This window comes from Vollenhovia emeryi, unplaced genomic scaffold (genome assembly GCF_000949405.1).
Source record: "Vollenhovia emeryi isolate VEMERY1.0 unplaced genomic scaffold, V.emery_V1.0 DF939124.1, whole genome shotgun sequence".
Taxonomy (NCBI): domain Eukaryota; kingdom Metazoa; phylum Arthropoda; class Insecta; order Hymenoptera; family Formicidae; genus Vollenhovia; species Vollenhovia emeryi.
The window spans coordinates 2,536,465-2,554,045 of record NW_011967242.1 but is presented as its reverse complement, the minus strand read 5'-3'; the positions used below and the strand labels follow the sequence as shown (position 1 = coordinate 2,554,045).

Below are 17,581 nucleotides of genomic sequence, written 5' to 3'. Positions count from 1 at the left end.
GAGGCAGAGGGAGGGAGAGAGGGAGAGAGAGAGGGGGGGAGGGAGGGAGGGAAAGAGGGCTGGGGGCAGTGGACGAGATGGGGGAGGGGGGTAAACGGGGGCGGCGGGGAAAGGACGGGGGAGAACGACGACAGGGAGGAGGAGGAAGAGGAGGAGGAGGAGGAGGAAGAGAAGAAAGGGGCAGGGGGAGAGAGAGAGGAAAAAAGGAGAGGAACGCGCGCGACGCAGCGTCCGGGAAAAGTAGTCGCGCACGGCGACGCACGGCCTCCTCTCACCGTCCGTCCGACGGACTCTTTTTTTCCGCGGCGGGCCCGGCGTACTCCGCGCGTTGTCACTCGGGATTTCCGGCGGCGCGAAAACGTGCGGGGTCGCACGCAGCAGCGGCACGGCGGCGGCGACGGCCGGACTCGGCGGCTCGGGATTAACTGGCCGACGCGACCGCGTACTTTCGCGGGTGGTCGCCCCTCTGGCGGCCCGCCGGCGAGACGGCCTCGCGTGGTGCACGCTCGACGCGATTATCCGCGGCTCCTCTCGAGACGCGAAACGCGACTCACGAAACAGCGGCGGCGGCGACGGCGGCGGCGGCGGCGGTCGGCGGCGGCGACGGCGGCGGTGGCGGCGGCGGCAGCGGCGGTGGCGGCGACGGCACGTCGACTCCGGCCGACTCCGGCCGACTCCGGCGGCTTCGCCGGCCGTCCGCTCCCGTCTCCTCCCGTCCTCCTCCGTCCCCCGTGCGGCGACGGTCGACACGTGTATACGTACGTGCGCGCGCGCGCGCGCGCGTGTGTGTGTGTGTGCGCGCGTGCCGTCGCGAATTCGCCGGTAGGCCGATTCGCGACGCGACTCCTTCCAAGCGTCTCCGTCAGGAGCGAGAACGAGAGGAGAAGAGACCGGTGAAAGGAAGGGAGCCGCGAAACGGGAGTTGTGTTGGAACTCGACGGGTCTGCCTTTCCGCGAGCACGTATTCACGCACGTGTGCATGTGCATCGGCCGTCGTTTGCGCGCGGTCCGAAATCCGCGAGGGTGAGCGAAGGATTCGCCGGACGGTCGGGGCCAGTCGGGGCGACTGTCGCCATCTGCGCGACCGCGCGGGAACGCGGTCCCCGCGAATCGATCGAACCGCGACGGCATGCGCGGTGCGGAAAACCGGGGCAGGGGGGGGGTTTCTTTCGACGGCATCCCGAACGGCACGCACAGATGACCCCCGGTTGCGAATTCGGAAAGGATTAAAATTCTTTGCGAATTGGCGCAAGGAAAATAAGAGGATTCCCTTTGCGCGGTGAATTCTTGCGGAGGACAAAGAGAACGCCCTTCGAGAAGAGAAGCTCGGAGTTGCTGACAAAGGGACTTTTTTTACCGACGCAGTCAAACACACAGTTCTTGCGCTCGCAATTCTTTTTATTAGCGCGCTTTTATGCGCAAAATAATACTTGCGGACTGCATAGCAGAACATTGTCACACTTAAAACACTCAGTTCAGAAGTCTAATAAAAAAGATATTAATATTTGAAACTTTCAACTCGTAGTTCTAACTAAATTTGAAATTGGCTTTATAAAATTGCAAAATTCACACGATGAAAGTATGCATAAAGAAAAACGAAGAGAAATTAAAAATATCGCATTTATAAAGTGATATTCGACAGAGGCTCCTCTAAAGAACGTTTCTAGAACGAAAGCGGAAAAGAGTGTGCAATTCGGGATTTGGAAATTTGCCTTGGAGTTCTCTGCGCGTTTCTTATCGCGGACAAGAGTACGAAATCCTCCTTTCTCCCATCTGTAAAAGTCTGTACGATACTCTTTATCTAGTTGCTCTTTCTGCGTAATCCATTTTCGTTGGAGTATAACGTATATGCACGTATAATAATTACGTATTGTATCTGTGTCAATATCGAATATATTATTTTATTATTTTTCTCTTTCCATAAATTATAATAAATAACTCTTGACTGTGGTTATATATATTAAACAAAATATTTTACAAAAGTAAATAGCTGTATGTCGCCACGTGTCGAATGAAGTGTGAGACAGAGAGAGAGAGAGAGAGAGAGAGAGATGTGTTACTACTTGTCTATTCAAAAGTAACTAGACATCTGAAGCAATTGCGTGTGAGTGTGATCTTTGGCGACCTCGTACCCTCGTATTCTCTTCTAGACAGAAACTTCCCCCATGCAATTAAAGTAATAAATACAACGTCGTCTCCCTATTTCAAAACGCGATCGCAACGTATAAATTAGGTCTCGCAAAAAATACACGATGTAAAAAAATAATTTTCATATAGGTCAAACACGATTCGCGGAAATAAAAATCTTCCACGTTGAAAGCACGTGTGCATATCAATTGCGACGTTTAATCATCAATTATATCGATTTACGTATGCGTGATCTCTTTATGAAAGGACATTACACGCGTGCGACGCTACGTCAAGAAACGTATTGCGGGAAGAGACACGATTATCGCCAATGAGGTCACTGCTGGACATTCGTCTGGGAGGCGGCCGCGAGCGGTCCCCCTCCGTTTCTTTCAGTGTTTAGTCGCTTTTCAATACGTCAGAAGACAGTTTTACTAGGCTGAGCTGAGGTATCGAGAGAGGCAAGATGGTTGTTTACTCTCTAGATATGGCGTAAGGTTACAAGTGAGAACTGTGAGGCTGTTGTTCATAAAACAGTACGTAGGCTTCACTGGAAACGACCGATCGTGCTGACACGACGGACACTCGGCTGTCGTTATACTCATGCCATTCTCCCGAGTACGGGTGCTTGCAGTACGCCGTGTAGTGACCCGAGTACGTGGTGCCCGAGTGATTCGCGACCCCATACAGATTGTACGTGCAGCCCGGAACTCTCGGGGCGGCAAAGGCACTGAGATCCAAACCCGTCAACGGAAAGTCCACCATCACGTTCAGCTTGCCGCGAAAGCGTTCCATCGGAGAGAAACGTTTCAAATCTAACGGACGGCGTTAAGAAAAATATTCTCCTCCCCTATAACTCGTGCTATGTTACATCTACTTACGTTAATAATACATCGAGTTGTACTAATAAAGTTCCTTGAAGCGGACATGCATGATTATGCATCCGTTATAATATATTATTAAGTCCCCTATTACGAGACAGGCTCCTACTAAATTAACAGGCATCGTCCGTTGGTTCCACCATAAATTTATTGCCCTTGGAGCGAGATCTGTTTAGTGGAAAATTCATTGTTAGATTGTGTAATCGCCGCGGCGAGATTGTGATTCAATTTGGATGTTGAAAACCTGCTGTCTCGTATTAGAATCCTATCTCGTAATAGGGGACTCTCCTCTATACATGAGTATTTGGACCGATGAAAGAAAGGATACGGATAACCAAAATTTTCGGGAATTTCTGTATGCTGAAGCTCTTGGTGCACTTTCTTCTCATCTGGCATTTGGAACATGTAGGTTTCTCGTCGCCATCCAGCACCTCCTCTCGAGTGAAGTGCTCCAAGCACTGGCTCAGCTTGACCGTGCCGCTTCTGGCTGGTATCGGCAGGCTTAGGTCCCAGAACGGATCGAGCGTGACCGACACGTGATCGCAGGAGGTGCAGCGTAAGGATGAACGTAGCTGCCCGACGAAAACGTCGACTATCGTGCTGTCTTCGCTGCGAATGTACCGCTTCCAACTCTCCACCGCCTTCTGCATATCCCTGCACCAAGCAATAACGTCGAGTATACGCGTTCTGTAAACTAAACGCGCGTGTGTATCGCGTAAACAGCTCCCTTACGTGTAACTATCAGGTATGTCTCCATGTATGGGTGGTAGCTTTGTGGTGACTCTGTTGACGTCCTCGTGCAAGCCCTCCAGCAAGTATCTGAGAAACTCTTGAGCATCCTGTTGACTGTAGCCCATGAAACGCGGCGCGAATCTCTGTATCTGAGACTTGAGCGCGGTCGTATTCACCACGTGATCACCGCCCACCTCCCACAATTCGTGAATCACTTGGCTGAACGCTTTGATCAGGGCGCCTTTCATGCTCGACGTCGTAGTATTTATGTCGGCCAGGTATTGTTCGTTCAGCAGATACTCTAACAGAGGTCTCGTGTTGCTCAAGCACTGGATCACGCTGTTCATGAAACACTAAAACGACCGTGCGTGTATCAACGGGCTGTAACGAAAAAGTGATTCGTTTCCAAGTACGTTAAAAATGTACTCACTGTATTTCCAATGTTCCGTAAGCCGTTTAGACCACATCGTTCGTCGCGAAGAGCTTGCAGACGGCTACGCGCCGATCTGTTAGTCGGGCTTCCTTCCTGAAAGACATTGGGCAAATGAAATTTTCCACGCGGGCAAAGCTATTATCTATTAAATTGACGTTGCATAGAGTCCGTACATCGTTGCGAATACTGTCGTCTCGAATCGTCCCGTTAAAGCGTCCGAGCCTTCATTCATCTATTCCGATCGGCGAAAATGTCGCAAGTCGCTCGACAAGGGGAGGGCTTAAGCGTCGCGCGATAGCAGACAAACTTGCGTTACACAAATGCAAACTGATAACGCGTTAGATTTAGTAACACTTGGTACTTGTTAGGTACACACGCGCGGATATACGCGCCTATCAGGCTGTGCTTATTAAATATACACGCATTCAAATGGGACAAGGCAAGTGTCGTGGCGCCCGACTTGGGCGACTGACGAGGACGAAAAAAAGAAAAAGAAAAGAAAAACAGTACCGACATCGTGATCGACAATCAGCAATCGGAGAAGCGTTCGCAATCGCACGAGTATACTCACCTGTGAGCACGCAGACGGAGGTCGGACGATGCGCGAGACGGCGAGTCGCGTTATCGCCGAATTAGCGCCGCGCACCGAACTGACTCGCGGGGAGGCACGTTTGGGAGATAACAGGGGTGTCGCGATACCGAGGAAGAAGGCGTAGGTGAACACGAGGACTGTCACCGTCCACAGACACCACAGGGCCCACCCTATCGCTTGAACGTGAGCCAGTTTACAGCGCGGCAAAACACTATCCTCTCCGCGAAACGAGCGATACGGACGCCGGATTATGGGCCTCGCGCGCTAATATTACATTTGTCGTACGATAAATGTAATATCAGCCTTACGCGCGACGCGTCCGCGCGGAACAAGCAACGTCATTTTTATTTGCGTCACGCTTGTCAACGTGTTAATTGCGAGCGCTACTTTAACGGCCGCGATACCTCGCGATATCATTTCTGGCCGGGCGCCAGAGGCAGCTGGTTCTTCGAAACGTGCTTTTCGCGATTGACATACGAGAACGTGCAATTTCGATTCCTCCCACACGAGCGCGGGGACGAGCGACTCGCCGACTCCATCGCTGCTGGCAACAGCCGGACGAGTTCACGAGGTGCGCGGAGGCGCGGCTGTACAATCGCGATTGTTCGCCGGAGTCTGTACGCGTCCCCGAGGCATCCGGGAGAATCGCTTCCTCGCGAGGAAGCGTGCGAGAACTCGGTCGGCTACCGTAAATTACCACGGCGCACTGGCGGCGGCGAGTCCGCCGACAACGTGCCTCTATGTCCCGGCGAGTCGGAGAAGAAGAGAGGAGCTCTGGGCTATTAATAAACCGCGAGCGACCGACTCCCCGAAGAGGCTCTAGTTGGAGACGGCGTGAGGGCAGCGAGGGATTTCGCAACGGGAAGCCACCGGGGTGGGGAAGTAAACGAGTCGCGCGGCGACGGCACCGGCTCTCTCGCCCAGCGTCGAGATTGAATCTGCGCGCCGGTAAACGGACAATACACCTATCCTCTCCTTTTCTAACAGGGAAATTACTCCCCTGCCGCCACAATGCGAGCACTTTGCACGGCGAGAATCGACCCGCTGAGACGCACGCATCTCGCGAGCGCTTTCTTCTCACGCTCGACTCCGACGTTGCGATTATAAATACACAAACTCACGCGTATAGTTACACTCGGTATACAAGTTCCGCGTGGAAGAACGCACGCCGCTAAGTCCTATCCATATTCATACGGCGATTACTTCTCGGCGGATTCGATTGTATTTCGATCAATGCCGTGCGTTATACTCACGTCTTCGCTGCTGCCGTCGGGAGGTTCGTGGTTTAAAAGTAATGAATCTCGAAATTTCGAAGGCACGGAGCATTGACCGACGTGAGGAAGAGAACGTCGTTGAGATTCGTCAACGAATCGATTGAATGAAAGAGCGAGGATCGAGTCTGCTCCGCGTCGGAGCGCGTTACTTTCTCTATAAGCGCACTCACATATTGCTCGTTGACCCCGCGATAGATACTCTGATGTGCCGTGGATGGATTGGTCGGTGACGATGTCAGATTGCTGCTCGCGGTGCTCGAGAAGAGACCGGGCTGCTCCGTTCGCCGCGACGTCGATGGGATGGACGGGTCGTCGCCGTGCGTGACGGACGGTCTACCGGCCACGTTGTCGATCGCTCCGCCGAAGCCGCTCTCGTCCGTGCTGCTGGACACAGTGTTCTCCTCCTCGCCATCCTCGGGAATGTCCCGCTCGCTGGCGCGGTCGCGCTGCAGAAACGTGACGAGCGACGTGACGTTCTCGGCATCGCGCGTTACCTCGTCGCTCGTCGTAATCTCGGCCTCCTCCCGCCCGCCTGTCACCTTGTCCTGAGCGTTGTTATTGATCAGCAGCTCGGTGTTACGAGGATTAGTAGCGAGGTTAGTTAACAGGTCAAGGCTACTGACACCGATCAAACCACCACCACCAGCGGCAGCGGGTGAGAGAATGTTACGCTTAGCGGGCGAGACCTCGTCCGACCGGTGACGGCGCTGCTGGTGGAAGCGGTGGCGGCAATTGTTGAGATTATCGTCGTCGTTCGCGTCGTCGCCGTTCTCGTCCCCGTCCGCGTCCTCGTCCTCGTCGTTGTCGTCGTCGCGCTCGTTATCGTTGTTGTTAACGCCGTATCCGCACGCGAGATCCTCGCCGTTGCCGACGTTGCCGTTGTTGTTGTGCTGATCGTCCTTGGTATCGTCGTTCACGTCGTCATCGTCGTCGTCGTCGTCGTCGTTGTTCGGTCTATGAGTAACGTGATCGTCAACGGTGGTTGTTACCTCGGCGAGGGACACGGCGCTGTCCGTGCGTGCATGTCCGACGGTGGTGAGCACCGTGCTGCTGTTCGTAGGCGGTCTCCGCTTGCTGGACTTGGACCACAGGCCGGGCGCGCCGGTGGCCACGGACGAGGAGGAGGAGGACGAGGACTCCAGGCGGAGATCCCTGCGCTCGGCCTCGCGCTCGTCCCCGCCGAACAATTCGTTCAGGGACGACGACGTCGAGCGGTGCCTCCAGTGATGCGCGCTGCCGCCGCTCGCCTGTTGTTGACGTTGAATACTGGGCACGTAGCCGGCTGGCGAGTACCTGCTGATAATGTCGGCGGCCGCGGCGGACGCGTCGACGCTGCTGCGTTCCCTCGAGGACGAGCTGGCCGAGGCGGCCGACGTTGACGAGACGTATCTGCCGCTACCGCTGCTACTGTTGCTGCTGGTGCCGCTGGTGCCGTTAACGATCGTAGTTCCTAATGCGGCGCCGCCGCTGCTGCCGCCCGTTTCGCCGTACGACGACGACGAGACTGACCTGCAAAATTCGCCCGACATGAGAATATTGCGGTCATCGCGTTTCGCCGGACCGGGCCCGCGGCCAAGGTCCCCTGCTCCCCTACCGCGATCGCGTTATGCAACGCGCGCGAGTATAGATGCCATGCCGTTCCTCGCTATCTCGCGCGCGTTGCAGCAGGCTACCGAGCTACGGGCGGCGCGTTTCCGCCGCCAGCGGCGACCGGGCTAGACTACTTCTACTTCGAGGTTTGGAGGTCACTAAATCGGATCCGCGGCACCGTTCGCAGAGGCGCGACGCGGCCTCGGAGAACGCCGACGCGCTCGTACCAGATATTTAAATACATTCTCACGGGGAGCAACGCGGGGCCTGCGGCCGCGAGGCCGAGGATCCAGGGTGGAGTGCGTCGTCGGGACCCGAGGAGAGGAAAAAAATACCTGTGCGGCGAGGATATCCAGGACGTGAACGCGAACGCGCACACACACACACACACACACAGGCCGGGTAATCTCGCGAGGTCAAGGTCCACGACTACATTCCGTCGCGCGAGCGTGCTTATTTAAAATCGATAAACGCGGCTACGTGCTCTTTCTTTCTCTCTCGACGGGCATAACGACCGCGCGAATTTCAATGGTGCTTTTATACCCCGTCCGGCTCCCCGCGTCGCCGCGACCGGGAAAATCGGAACGACGGCAAGACGCTTTGATTAACGACACCGAGATAGGGCCGGCCGACCCGGAATAACAGGTAGCGGACCCTAGCGCGACCAGTTTGCGCCGACCTCGACCTTTAGCGTCGGACTAACGCCGGCTACCCAGGTCACGTACGATGAGGGATGTACACATCGCGTCTGTCTTGTAATTGAATTATAGTGACGTGAACACAAAGGTGAAGTGACGCGCGAGACTTGGAGGTACGTCTGCAGCGACGAACAGGTGCGACGTCATCGGAGGGCGGAGGCACGTTATCGTGTATTATTGAAGGGAACAAAAACTGCGTGCGCTTTGCAAAACTATCTCTCTCGGAGAGTTGGAGTCGAGGGACACGAGTCCGACATTGATTAGAGTCGCGCGTCTGTCGTGGACATCTCGATTCGGTGCGTGTCGCGGGACGATCGTTTCACGCTGCCTCCCCTAAGATCTACGTTCCACTTGGAGTGATCGCTCACCTTGCGGGTGAGCAGTTGGATCGACTGTACTCCGAGTAGTTCCTGCGGACGCTCGTGCCGGTAGAAGCCGACGAGTAGAAGCTGCGGGACCGATCGAATGCATGAGCAAACCTTGACAAGTCTTTTCGTTACAGTATTTCGGGAGTTGCGGCACTCCGTACATTTGTCTTTCGACGATACTGTCGGAGACTTTCGTTTCACTTCCCCGTATTTATTTGCGGCCGCGAAACTTTTCGCGTGCGATTCAACCGCAAGATCCGCCAGCCGAGGAAGGGACCGGCAACAGCACGTGACGTCTTGCTTCTTGCGTATTTAATTGAGGACTTTAATGGCCGGATTTCACGTAGCCCGAGGTAGGAAGGAAAAGTTTGGCATGCATCGTTTAGCGTGATTGTAAGGCACGCTCCTCGGACTCGGCGGAGCCTGCCGTTCAACCGTGTCTTCCTCTACGTTGTTAACTTTCTCCGCGTTGTTAACTCGCGCGATAAATGTTACGTCGGTGCGACTAAACGATACGTTTTTTCCCCCCGATTGGTACAAAGAATACAAGAGGAAGTCTTTACACAGAAGCCGAGATAAGAATTGAATCGCTTACAGCAGAGAGAATACGCGTGATAAAATCGTACATCTGAGAAAAACAAGAACCTGTTTTACAAGCCTACTATGAATTTTTCAGCACGTTCACAGTCATTGAAAAATATCAATTTGTTTCCCAGCAACACGTGGTGGTTCACGTAGGTATACATGTGCACGGGGAAAAAAAGATGTTATATCAACGATATCAGTGTAATTAAAATAAAATGGTTGAAACAACATCAGTATTGATGAGTGAAATACATCAGATTGTCTTAACAATCTGGATATTTAGTTTAAATGCTTAAAAGAAAAATCCACAGCAAGTATAATCAAGTGAATTGCTTATGTTTGTGGTAGCCCGTGACATCAACGTTTCATTTAGGCAACTTAATTCTTTTTAATCCAACAGCCTTTGTTTCCGCGTATCTAAACGTTTAGGAAACATATATAAAACCTATATGAACCCCCACGTGTTACTAGGGTTCGGTAGGTGCGCTACTTTGCCCTGAAGAAAAAGCTCTTGAAAGTAACTTTCCATCTAAACGAAAAATTTGTTAAACATCCTGGTCTCATGCCGAAGCTAGGATGTTAACTCAATTTCGACCAGAGTGTCGAGTGTCTTTCTGTTCTCACTGGTTCAATCACGCGCGTAAGCCACATTTTAATCCAGACTAATGCTCGAACATTTAACATATTCACGTTTACGTAAAAGTTGCGTTAAATGTGTAGCTTCACAAAAAGTTTCTACATCAAGTCGCGGAAAGGAAGCAGACGCGACTCTCTCGAGGGCATCCCACGCGCCGCTGACGATCGTCATTTCCCCCGGGGGAGAAACGGGAGACACTAACCTTCCCGGGGAGCAATAGGACCGCCTGTACTCCGAGGAGATGTAGTTGGAGCGCAGGCTCGAGCTCGAGGACGTCGTGTAGAAGCTGGTCGGCCGCGAGTCCAGGAGCGAGGACGAGCCGGTGGAGCGGTAGGCGTTGAACTTGGACGTCGTGCTGCCGATCGCGGAGGCGGCGGTGCTACCGCTGCCGGTGCCGCTCGAGTACCTCCGGCTGGGCGAGTGCGGCGCCATTGGGCTGGTGCTGTACGAGACGGCTACGGCGCCCGCCTGCCCGCCGCGATGATACGACATTGTCCGCCGCGGCTCGCCAATCTCCCCGAGCTTCTCCGTCGAGTGTCTGAAAGTCATTTTACTGCACTATTCTCTCACGCGAGCTCTAAAAAAAAAGAATAAATATGAAAGCAAAGGTGAGTAATGCGTGCGCGAGGGGGGAGCGTTTGTTAAGGCCAGTGTCCACGATGCTAGAACTTCGTGCTGGTCCAAGTTCTAGCATCGTGGACACAGGTCTTTAGCGGTGGATCCTTCGAGACGGATCTTTCGCGCGGAGTCTGTCGGGGGTCCTCTCGAGTCTCCGCCGCGGAGCGACCGACAGCGCCTGTTTAAAACCTTGTGTCAAGAATTGCGTCCAAGTTCTAGTTACTAGGAATGTGTAGCCAGTCAACTTGCAGCTGTTTCGTAAAAGATACAAGTTGATTGGCTACACACTTCTCGAACTAGAACTTGGACACAGTTTCTCGGATCGTGGACACAAGGCTTTAGACACGCGTGCTGTCTTGGGTTACGACCGCGGCGCGCGAAACTTCTTTTTTGAAACTGAACGGAGCGAGTACGACGCACAACAAGACATGGTGGAACTCTTGCCTAGCTCATAGTATAACTAGCAGGTCCACTCTCCGCCGGCTTCTTTGATCTTTGCGGTCCCGACCACGTGGTATTCCACCGTACACCCGAGCAGGATCCAGCAACGTGTACGTGTGTGTGTATGCGTACTCATCAAAGCAACACTACCAAACATACAACTTTTCTCTCATTGGTCTGCCCAGAGCAATGTCGAATGCGCAGAAGGGATCGACGCAAAACGAAACAAATGTGGACCTACCTACTTATAGTTATACCAAGGGCTTGTTTTCTGTTCCTGCACTGGTGAACTAGTGCAGTAAGCTAGAATGAGAAAAAATATACTTGTCTTACTCCAATTTATTGCACTAGTTCACCAGTGCAGGAACAGAAAACAAGCCCTATGCCTCACTTTTCAAAAGTCTGCGGTACGACGTCCTTGCGAGAATCTCTGCCGTTGATCCGCATCTGATAATCGCTCGCGCCCGTACGCTCCTTATCGCGGGTCAGAAGACTCATTATCAGCCGGTGTGCACGTAATGCGTGCGTTAACGTAACAATTCCGACGAGCGCGCCCATTATCGATAATCGCCCCGGCGCGGCGCGGCGCGGCGCGGTGATATAACGTTGACCTTCGTGACGCGATTGAAAATCATCGCGAAACGGGAGCGGCACCGCTTTCGGCTCAACGGGCTGAATTCGAGCTTCACCTCCGACCTCGCTCGCGTCACCTTGCCCTCCTTTTTCGCGGAATTTCTCCGGAGAGATCGTTTATACATCCAGCGGGGAGATGCGCGACGGTCCTAATCGCGTCGCATGTACAGGGGTGTAATACCCGTCTCACCCCTTATTTACGGATAGAGCGGATTAGACTGAGTTGAAAAGTCCTCTACCATTTTGCAATTTTCGCAATCTCGTTAACTATTACGAAAATTACAAAATGGTAGAGGACTTTTCGTTGTCAGTTTAGGCCGCTCTATCTGCACATAAAAGGTGAGACGGGTATTCGAGGGGGAAACCGCTGACCAAAATCTTGTACACCAATGCCCGGTGGGCATTACTTTATCTTATTTTACCTTTATAAAGGCCTAGTGCCCAAACTAATGCCCCAAAAATGCCTAGTAATGCCGCAAATCTGTACACCACAATGCCCCCAGCGGTTTTCCCCTCGCGGATATTACACAACACCCTGTATATCGCGGAAACGCGCGCTCGATGTCGATTCGAGAGGAGACGTAAATCGCTTCCTCGTGAAAAGATATTCACGGGTCACCGATCGTTCGCCATACATATGTCGCCCCCGTGACTCAGGCGTGCAGGCTGACGTTATCTGTCGTCATTCTGACGTCGAAGTGCCACGAGAAACGTCACTTTGACGATAAATAACGCCCGCTCGATAATCCAGGGAGCGACTGTAAAACCTCATCTACAACGTTATCTTTGCGTCTAGAAACGTTTTACGTTGCAGCCAATAAACATGTTTAAAAATACGTTTACAACACTCGTGCAAGTTGATAAATTGTACATTGTGCATTGTACAATACAGTCGACAAGTTTGTTAACTCCGGTTTTCGTCAACATCGTTTAACTCTGATCTTACAATTAGTTTAAATTTTCATTTGTCTGTTTCTAAGAGGGCAGTCAGAGAGAGAGAGAGAGAGACACACACACAAAGGATCAACTAACGATAAGATCAAAGTTAAACGACGTTGGTGAAAACGGACACGAGTGTTTTGACTTGCTTGGATAAAATGGAAATAGAACGTGCTTAGAGCGCAAAGAGCGCATTGCAGGTCAGGCCTGAACGTAGACGCGGAAACGTTCGCTGGCGAACGGAAGTAGACGCGGCTCTCGCGATCCTGCCAAGCGGACGGCGTCGATAGGACGCGGATCTGACGCCCGCGCGGGGTGGCGAGGCGGAGGGCGGCGATTTTTCCTCCCGCGATCTGGCAGCCGTCCCGCCTTTCCGTCGGAGTCCCGACGCGCAGTTAGCGCGCCGGAATCCAATATAAACCGCGTCGTTTCGGATTTTGTTACGCGGCGCGGACGCGCGACACGTGGAGGGTGGTGACGTGCGGGGGAATACCCGCGCGCCGGATCATCCCCGATTACGTGTCGAGGGGGGTGGATCTGCAGTCGCGAGGAGAAGAGATGCAGGCGTGGACGCAGGTCGCTCGAATGGCACGTGAAGGTAAGATTTTGTGGACAGCAGCATTTTAGCAAAATTATTACGGTAGTTTAGCAAGTTTCTACAATCTTTTGGTAATTCACCAAAATGATGCTGCTTGCTGCCCATGAGATCTTAAGCTTATTCTACAATGGACGCAAAACTCAAGACGCTAAGCCGCAACGTGAGATATCATCGGCCAATGGCAGTCGAGCACTCGTCTCATAGTTGACTGTGAGATCTACGATGTGCTCTTTGCGTCTAGAGATATTATATCTTATGACTGTGAGATCTACAATGTGCTCTTTGCGTCTAGAGATATTATATCTTATATAAGCAAGTTGAAACGCTTGAAACATTTGTCGACAATGTACGATTGTACAATGCACAGTGGTGGACAGAATGGTTGCGACACTCTTTTTAGAACACGTTCCAAAATCTTCTTCTCCGAGGCATTTTTCAATCGATGGCCATTCTAAAACCATTTCGAGCGTTTTCGATCTATCTCTCGAGTAAAATTTTCCTCCGAGAAAATATTTTGCAGCGTGAACCTGAATTTAAATGCGCGTTTCTAAGCTCGCTAATAAAAAGAATAGTGTCGCAACCATTCTGTCCACCGCTGTACAACCAGCTTGCGCAAAGTTTCGCAACATATTTATTGGCTACAAAATGGAATGTTTCTAGACGCAGAGAGCACATTGTAGATCGGGCTTTAACGTCGTCTGAGCGACTCACAATAATTACGGGAATCGCGTTTACGTGCCCGGCAACGAGACGCGTATTATTCGAACAGGCGCGTGCCCTTCTCCCTCCCTGAATTATATCGTCTGAAGATTAATGGGATTTTAACCCTTTTGCGACCACCGGAACACACAGGTCCCACATATTTTGCCTCTCTGGTACTGCGGGAGGCCAGTGTCCCGTTAAAAAAAGTAATAATAGAAACATAATTCGCTCGTGAAGGGGTTAATGAAGGGTGAGCAGCGAGCCGGGAGGGGGAGGGGGAACGGTGACGCGCGCTCGCGTGAGGATTCCGTGACTCGGGTGGATTACGATTCAATTAGCTTTTACGTAAGACGCGACACACGAGCCGTGACATAACCCGGTGCATGCGCCGGCGCGTTAATTAATTAATCTCGACGGCGATCCGAAGGGTCGGGCCGCGTCCGCCTGATCGCGAGGCTGAGAAGAAGCAGCGCGATTCGCGCCCGCCAGGTGCGTACCTACGTACTTAGTTCAGGTACGCGTACTCGGAGGTGAATAAAATTGCAATATGATGCTATGAAATTTCAGACTCGACCAATCGTAGCGCAAGATCATTTTAATCTCGCGAAAGCAGCCCTGATTACGGGAGTTCGGTCTCCTTATGTAGACTCCATGGTTTCGACCGCACAGCGCCTTACGGGCATTAGGCCGGTTCTACATTTATCGCATCGTAGCGCCGTAAGCGTCGCAAATGTCGCAAATCATAGACTACGTTTGCACGTCACCATTAATCGGGTTTAATAACATCTGTAGTTATAAAACTGACAAATCACAACTATTTTTTAGAAGAATGGAATGACTGTGTGATTGGTCAGCCCCTTAACTACGGATGTTATTAAACCCGATTAGGGTGCCGTGTAACCATAATCATAGATTCGACCAATCGGCATTGAATTAGAACCAGTCTACGACCCTTGCGGCGCTACCACTGTAGAACCGGCCCTAAAGGGGAAAGACAGACGCGCTCTTGCGAGAGGAGTAACGCCGAAGATCGGCTCGAGCCGCGTCGCACGACAGATTCGCGTGTAACACACGTGCGTGCGTGTGCCTATCGACGACCTGGCTTCATCGGGAGAGCGTTTTGCCACTGTGGAAACACCGGATAATCGATATGCCATCCTCCGAGGGCATTCGCGCTCGCGATATTCCATCCCCGGTGCACGTCGGACGCGGCCGACGTTTTTTTCGCGACGCGGAGAGACGGAGACGAGCGAGTATAGCGCGTGGCGGGTGCAGATCGATGCATCGGCCCCGTCTGAAAAAAGTCAACGCAGCCGAACGGGACGCACTTGCGTCTCCCCCGCCGCCCCGCGGAGGGTCGCGCTGCCGTAGAACGCGTTAAAATTTAAGTGCGCGGGTCCAGCGCGCGCGATCCGCGATACGTAAATAACTTTACGGCCACGCGTTTCTCCCGCGTGTACACCTCTCTCTCTCTCTCTCTCCGCTTTCTTTTTATATCTCTCCCCGCGATCTCGGAAAGGGTATATTAATAGTGCGCAGGAACTATGAGAATTTTCGGCCATCGCCATCGCCGTTGTCTCGGGGCCGCCTCGATTGAAAATCCTCGTGGCACGCACGTCGCCGCGCAATGAGAAGAATCGAGAAGGACCGCGGCGGTCACGATCCCGGCCTTCGGCGTCCGCGATCGTGGTAAAGCCCGTATCAGACTACGGATTGGGATTGGGATTAGATAGAAATTTAACCAATCACAGTAAAGTTTACTAATCTCAAGTTCAGTAACTTTTACTCTGGTTGGTCAAATTTCAATCTAATCCCAATCTCAATCCGTAGTCTGATACGGGCTTAAGGCCAGTTCTACATTGATCGTCGCAAATCGTAGATTCGACCAATCGGCGTTAAATTAGAGCCAGTCCGCGACCCTTGCGACACTACGATGCGACCAATGTAGAACCGGCTTTACTCGACATTGTTTCCCCGGCCGCTCTTTTCTCCTGGAAATCCCCCGCTGCTCCGTTTTTAACAGATTACGCCAATTTAGGAGCAAAGAATTTCTCCTCGGCAGTTCAGAGGGGATCCCGCGGAAGTGGACGGCACCTTTTGCACTTGTTATGGAAATCGACGTTGCTCCAAATACAAAGACTTTCGCACCCGAGAAACAACGTCAGAATTGCTGGCACGGAAAGCGAATTCTTTCCGAGCTCTCGAGAACGTTTTTAGAACGCAGAAATGAAACGGAGGGAGAATTCATCTCGTATATTCGGGAACACGGAGTGAGTTCCCTTCGGGTACACCGGGAACATTCGATCTTTCGGACGAGCGTGTCGCGATTCACGTCGCCGATTACGCTCGCGATTATCCGCAGCTTCCGTCCGTCCTTCCGCGATCTTTTTTTCCTCCCACGCGGAGCGTGGCAATTAATTGCGCAAAGCCTAATTGACCCTCTCGGCTCTTATTTCCTCCTTTCCGGGAGAAACCGCCGTGCGGGATCGCGACGTCCGTCCCGACGGCGTGCACGCTCGTTTTCCCCTCCGCCCTTTTTCCCCTTTTTATAAATAATTCGTTTCGGACGTACTCGCGGAAGGGTGACCGGGGGGGGTGGCGGGGGCGGCCCTCGCGCGCGCGTATCGATATCCACGAATATTTTTATCGAACGCGTCGACGGCCGGGCAACCTAACCCTGCTTCGGGGTCGGGAAACGGCGCTCGCTCGTCGGCGACGCAGAGGGGAAAGGGGCGGAATTAAGGAACGTGGAGATCACGCGAGCGCCCACGCGGCAGGAGTCAGGTCGACCCGGGGGTTATAGACGGAGGGGAGAGATACTCACGGCGATGCCGACGGGGCACACGACGACGGGGGCGAAGAACACACAGGGCAGGGAGGACTCGCGAGCGGGTCATCCGCGGCTCACCACCCGCGGCCGTGACACCTAGCAACCGCTCGCGTTATTATTTCGCTCCTGCACGTCCCGCCCGGACGCGCGCGATTCCCCCGGAGGGGGCGGGAGAGCGCGAGGGAGAAACGAAAAAGAAAGCGCGCCGGGAAACGAGGGGAAGAAAAGACCCAGCTTCCTGGGGGAGGGAGGGGGGGGCGACCGCGACCGCGAACGCGGGCGGGCCGCGCTGGTTCACGAGAGCGACTCCGGGAGCCGCGGATCTCCGCGGGCGGCGAGACCCGCGAGACTGGCCGAGAGGGGGGGGGGCGCGCGGGCCGTCCCGAGGGTGGGGCCGACGCGGTGACGTCACCCCCCCCCCCCCCGGGAACGTACGTACGTACGTATACGTACGCGCTCCGCTCCGAATCGCGAACGGGCAAGGCGCGCGCGGATCGATTCTCCGCTCACGCAAACGCGGCTCCGAAAATGCCTCGGCGTGTCGTCGCGCGCTCCCCTTCCGGGCCCGCTGCGCTCACCCGCGGTAAAAAAAAGAAGAGGAACGCGGCGACGACGACGACGTCGTCGTCGTCGTCCGTGCGCCTCGCGTCACGCTCGGCTCGTCATCGTCGTCGTCGTCGACGACGGCTCCGCGACGGTTCCGGCGTATTTACCTTTCGTCGACACCTCCTGGCACGATCCACGCTCCGATACTCGTCGCACCACGAGATTATCGGCACTGGTACGCCAACAATGCGCGCGCGGACAAAATGGCGATACGTGGTTGCCGATTTCCGCGTTGACAGTCATCGGCATCCTTCGCGAGTGCGACGGCGGCGGCGGCGGCGACGGCGGCGGCGGCGG

General features: G+C 53.6%; 1 protein-coding gene across 6 annotated transcripts; it reads right to left on the bottom strand.

The window, feature by feature from the left end:
* Positions 1-1,943: 1,943 nt before the first annotated feature.
* On the bottom strand, positions 1,944-17,551 carry LOC105569440 (ubiquitin carboxyl-terminal hydrolase 2-like). Of its 6 annotated transcripts, none has more exons than XM_012025913.1 (8): positions 17,392-17,551; positions 10,120-10,455; positions 8,696-8,776; positions 6,210-7,548; positions 4,171-4,266; positions 3,741-4,093; positions 3,337-3,662; positions 1,944-2,942 (listed from the first exon to the last, which is right to left on the bottom strand). In XM_012025913.1, exons 2-8 carry the CDS (start codon positions 10,407-10,409, stop codon positions 2,626-2,628), a joined length of 2,802 nt encoding a protein of 933 aa, XP_011881303.1. In that variant the 5' UTR covers positions 10,410-10,455; positions 17,392-17,551; the 3' UTR covers positions 1,944-2,625. The 6 variants fall into 6 exon arrangements, with proteins under 6 accessions (XP_011881303.1, XP_011881302.1, XP_011881299.1 ...); XM_012025912.1 differs by lacking the exon at positions 17,392-17,551 and adding an exon at positions 16,673-16,924; XM_012025909.1 differs by lacking the exon at positions 17,392-17,551 and adding an exon at positions 11,368-11,438.
* Between the last annotated feature and the right edge of the window lie 30 nt (positions 17,552-17,581).

What these genes read in the sequence shown, in the direction of transcription:
- LOC105569440 (XM_012025909.1), bottom strand. Translation starts at nt 11,423, where the DNA reads ATGCGGATCAACGGCAGAGATTCTCGCAAGGACGTCGTACCGCAGACT. An exon ending in TCCTATTGCTCCCCGGGAAG is followed by an intron (nt 8,777 to 10,119) that starts GTTAGTGTCTCC and finishes TCGGTCCCGCAG; the next exon opens with CTTCTACTCGTCGGCTTCTA. An exon ending in CCCGAAAATTTTGGTTATCC is followed by an intron (nt 2,943 to 3,336) that starts GTATCCTTTCTT and finishes GCCGTCCGTTAG; the next exon opens with ATTTGAAACGTTTCTCTCCG.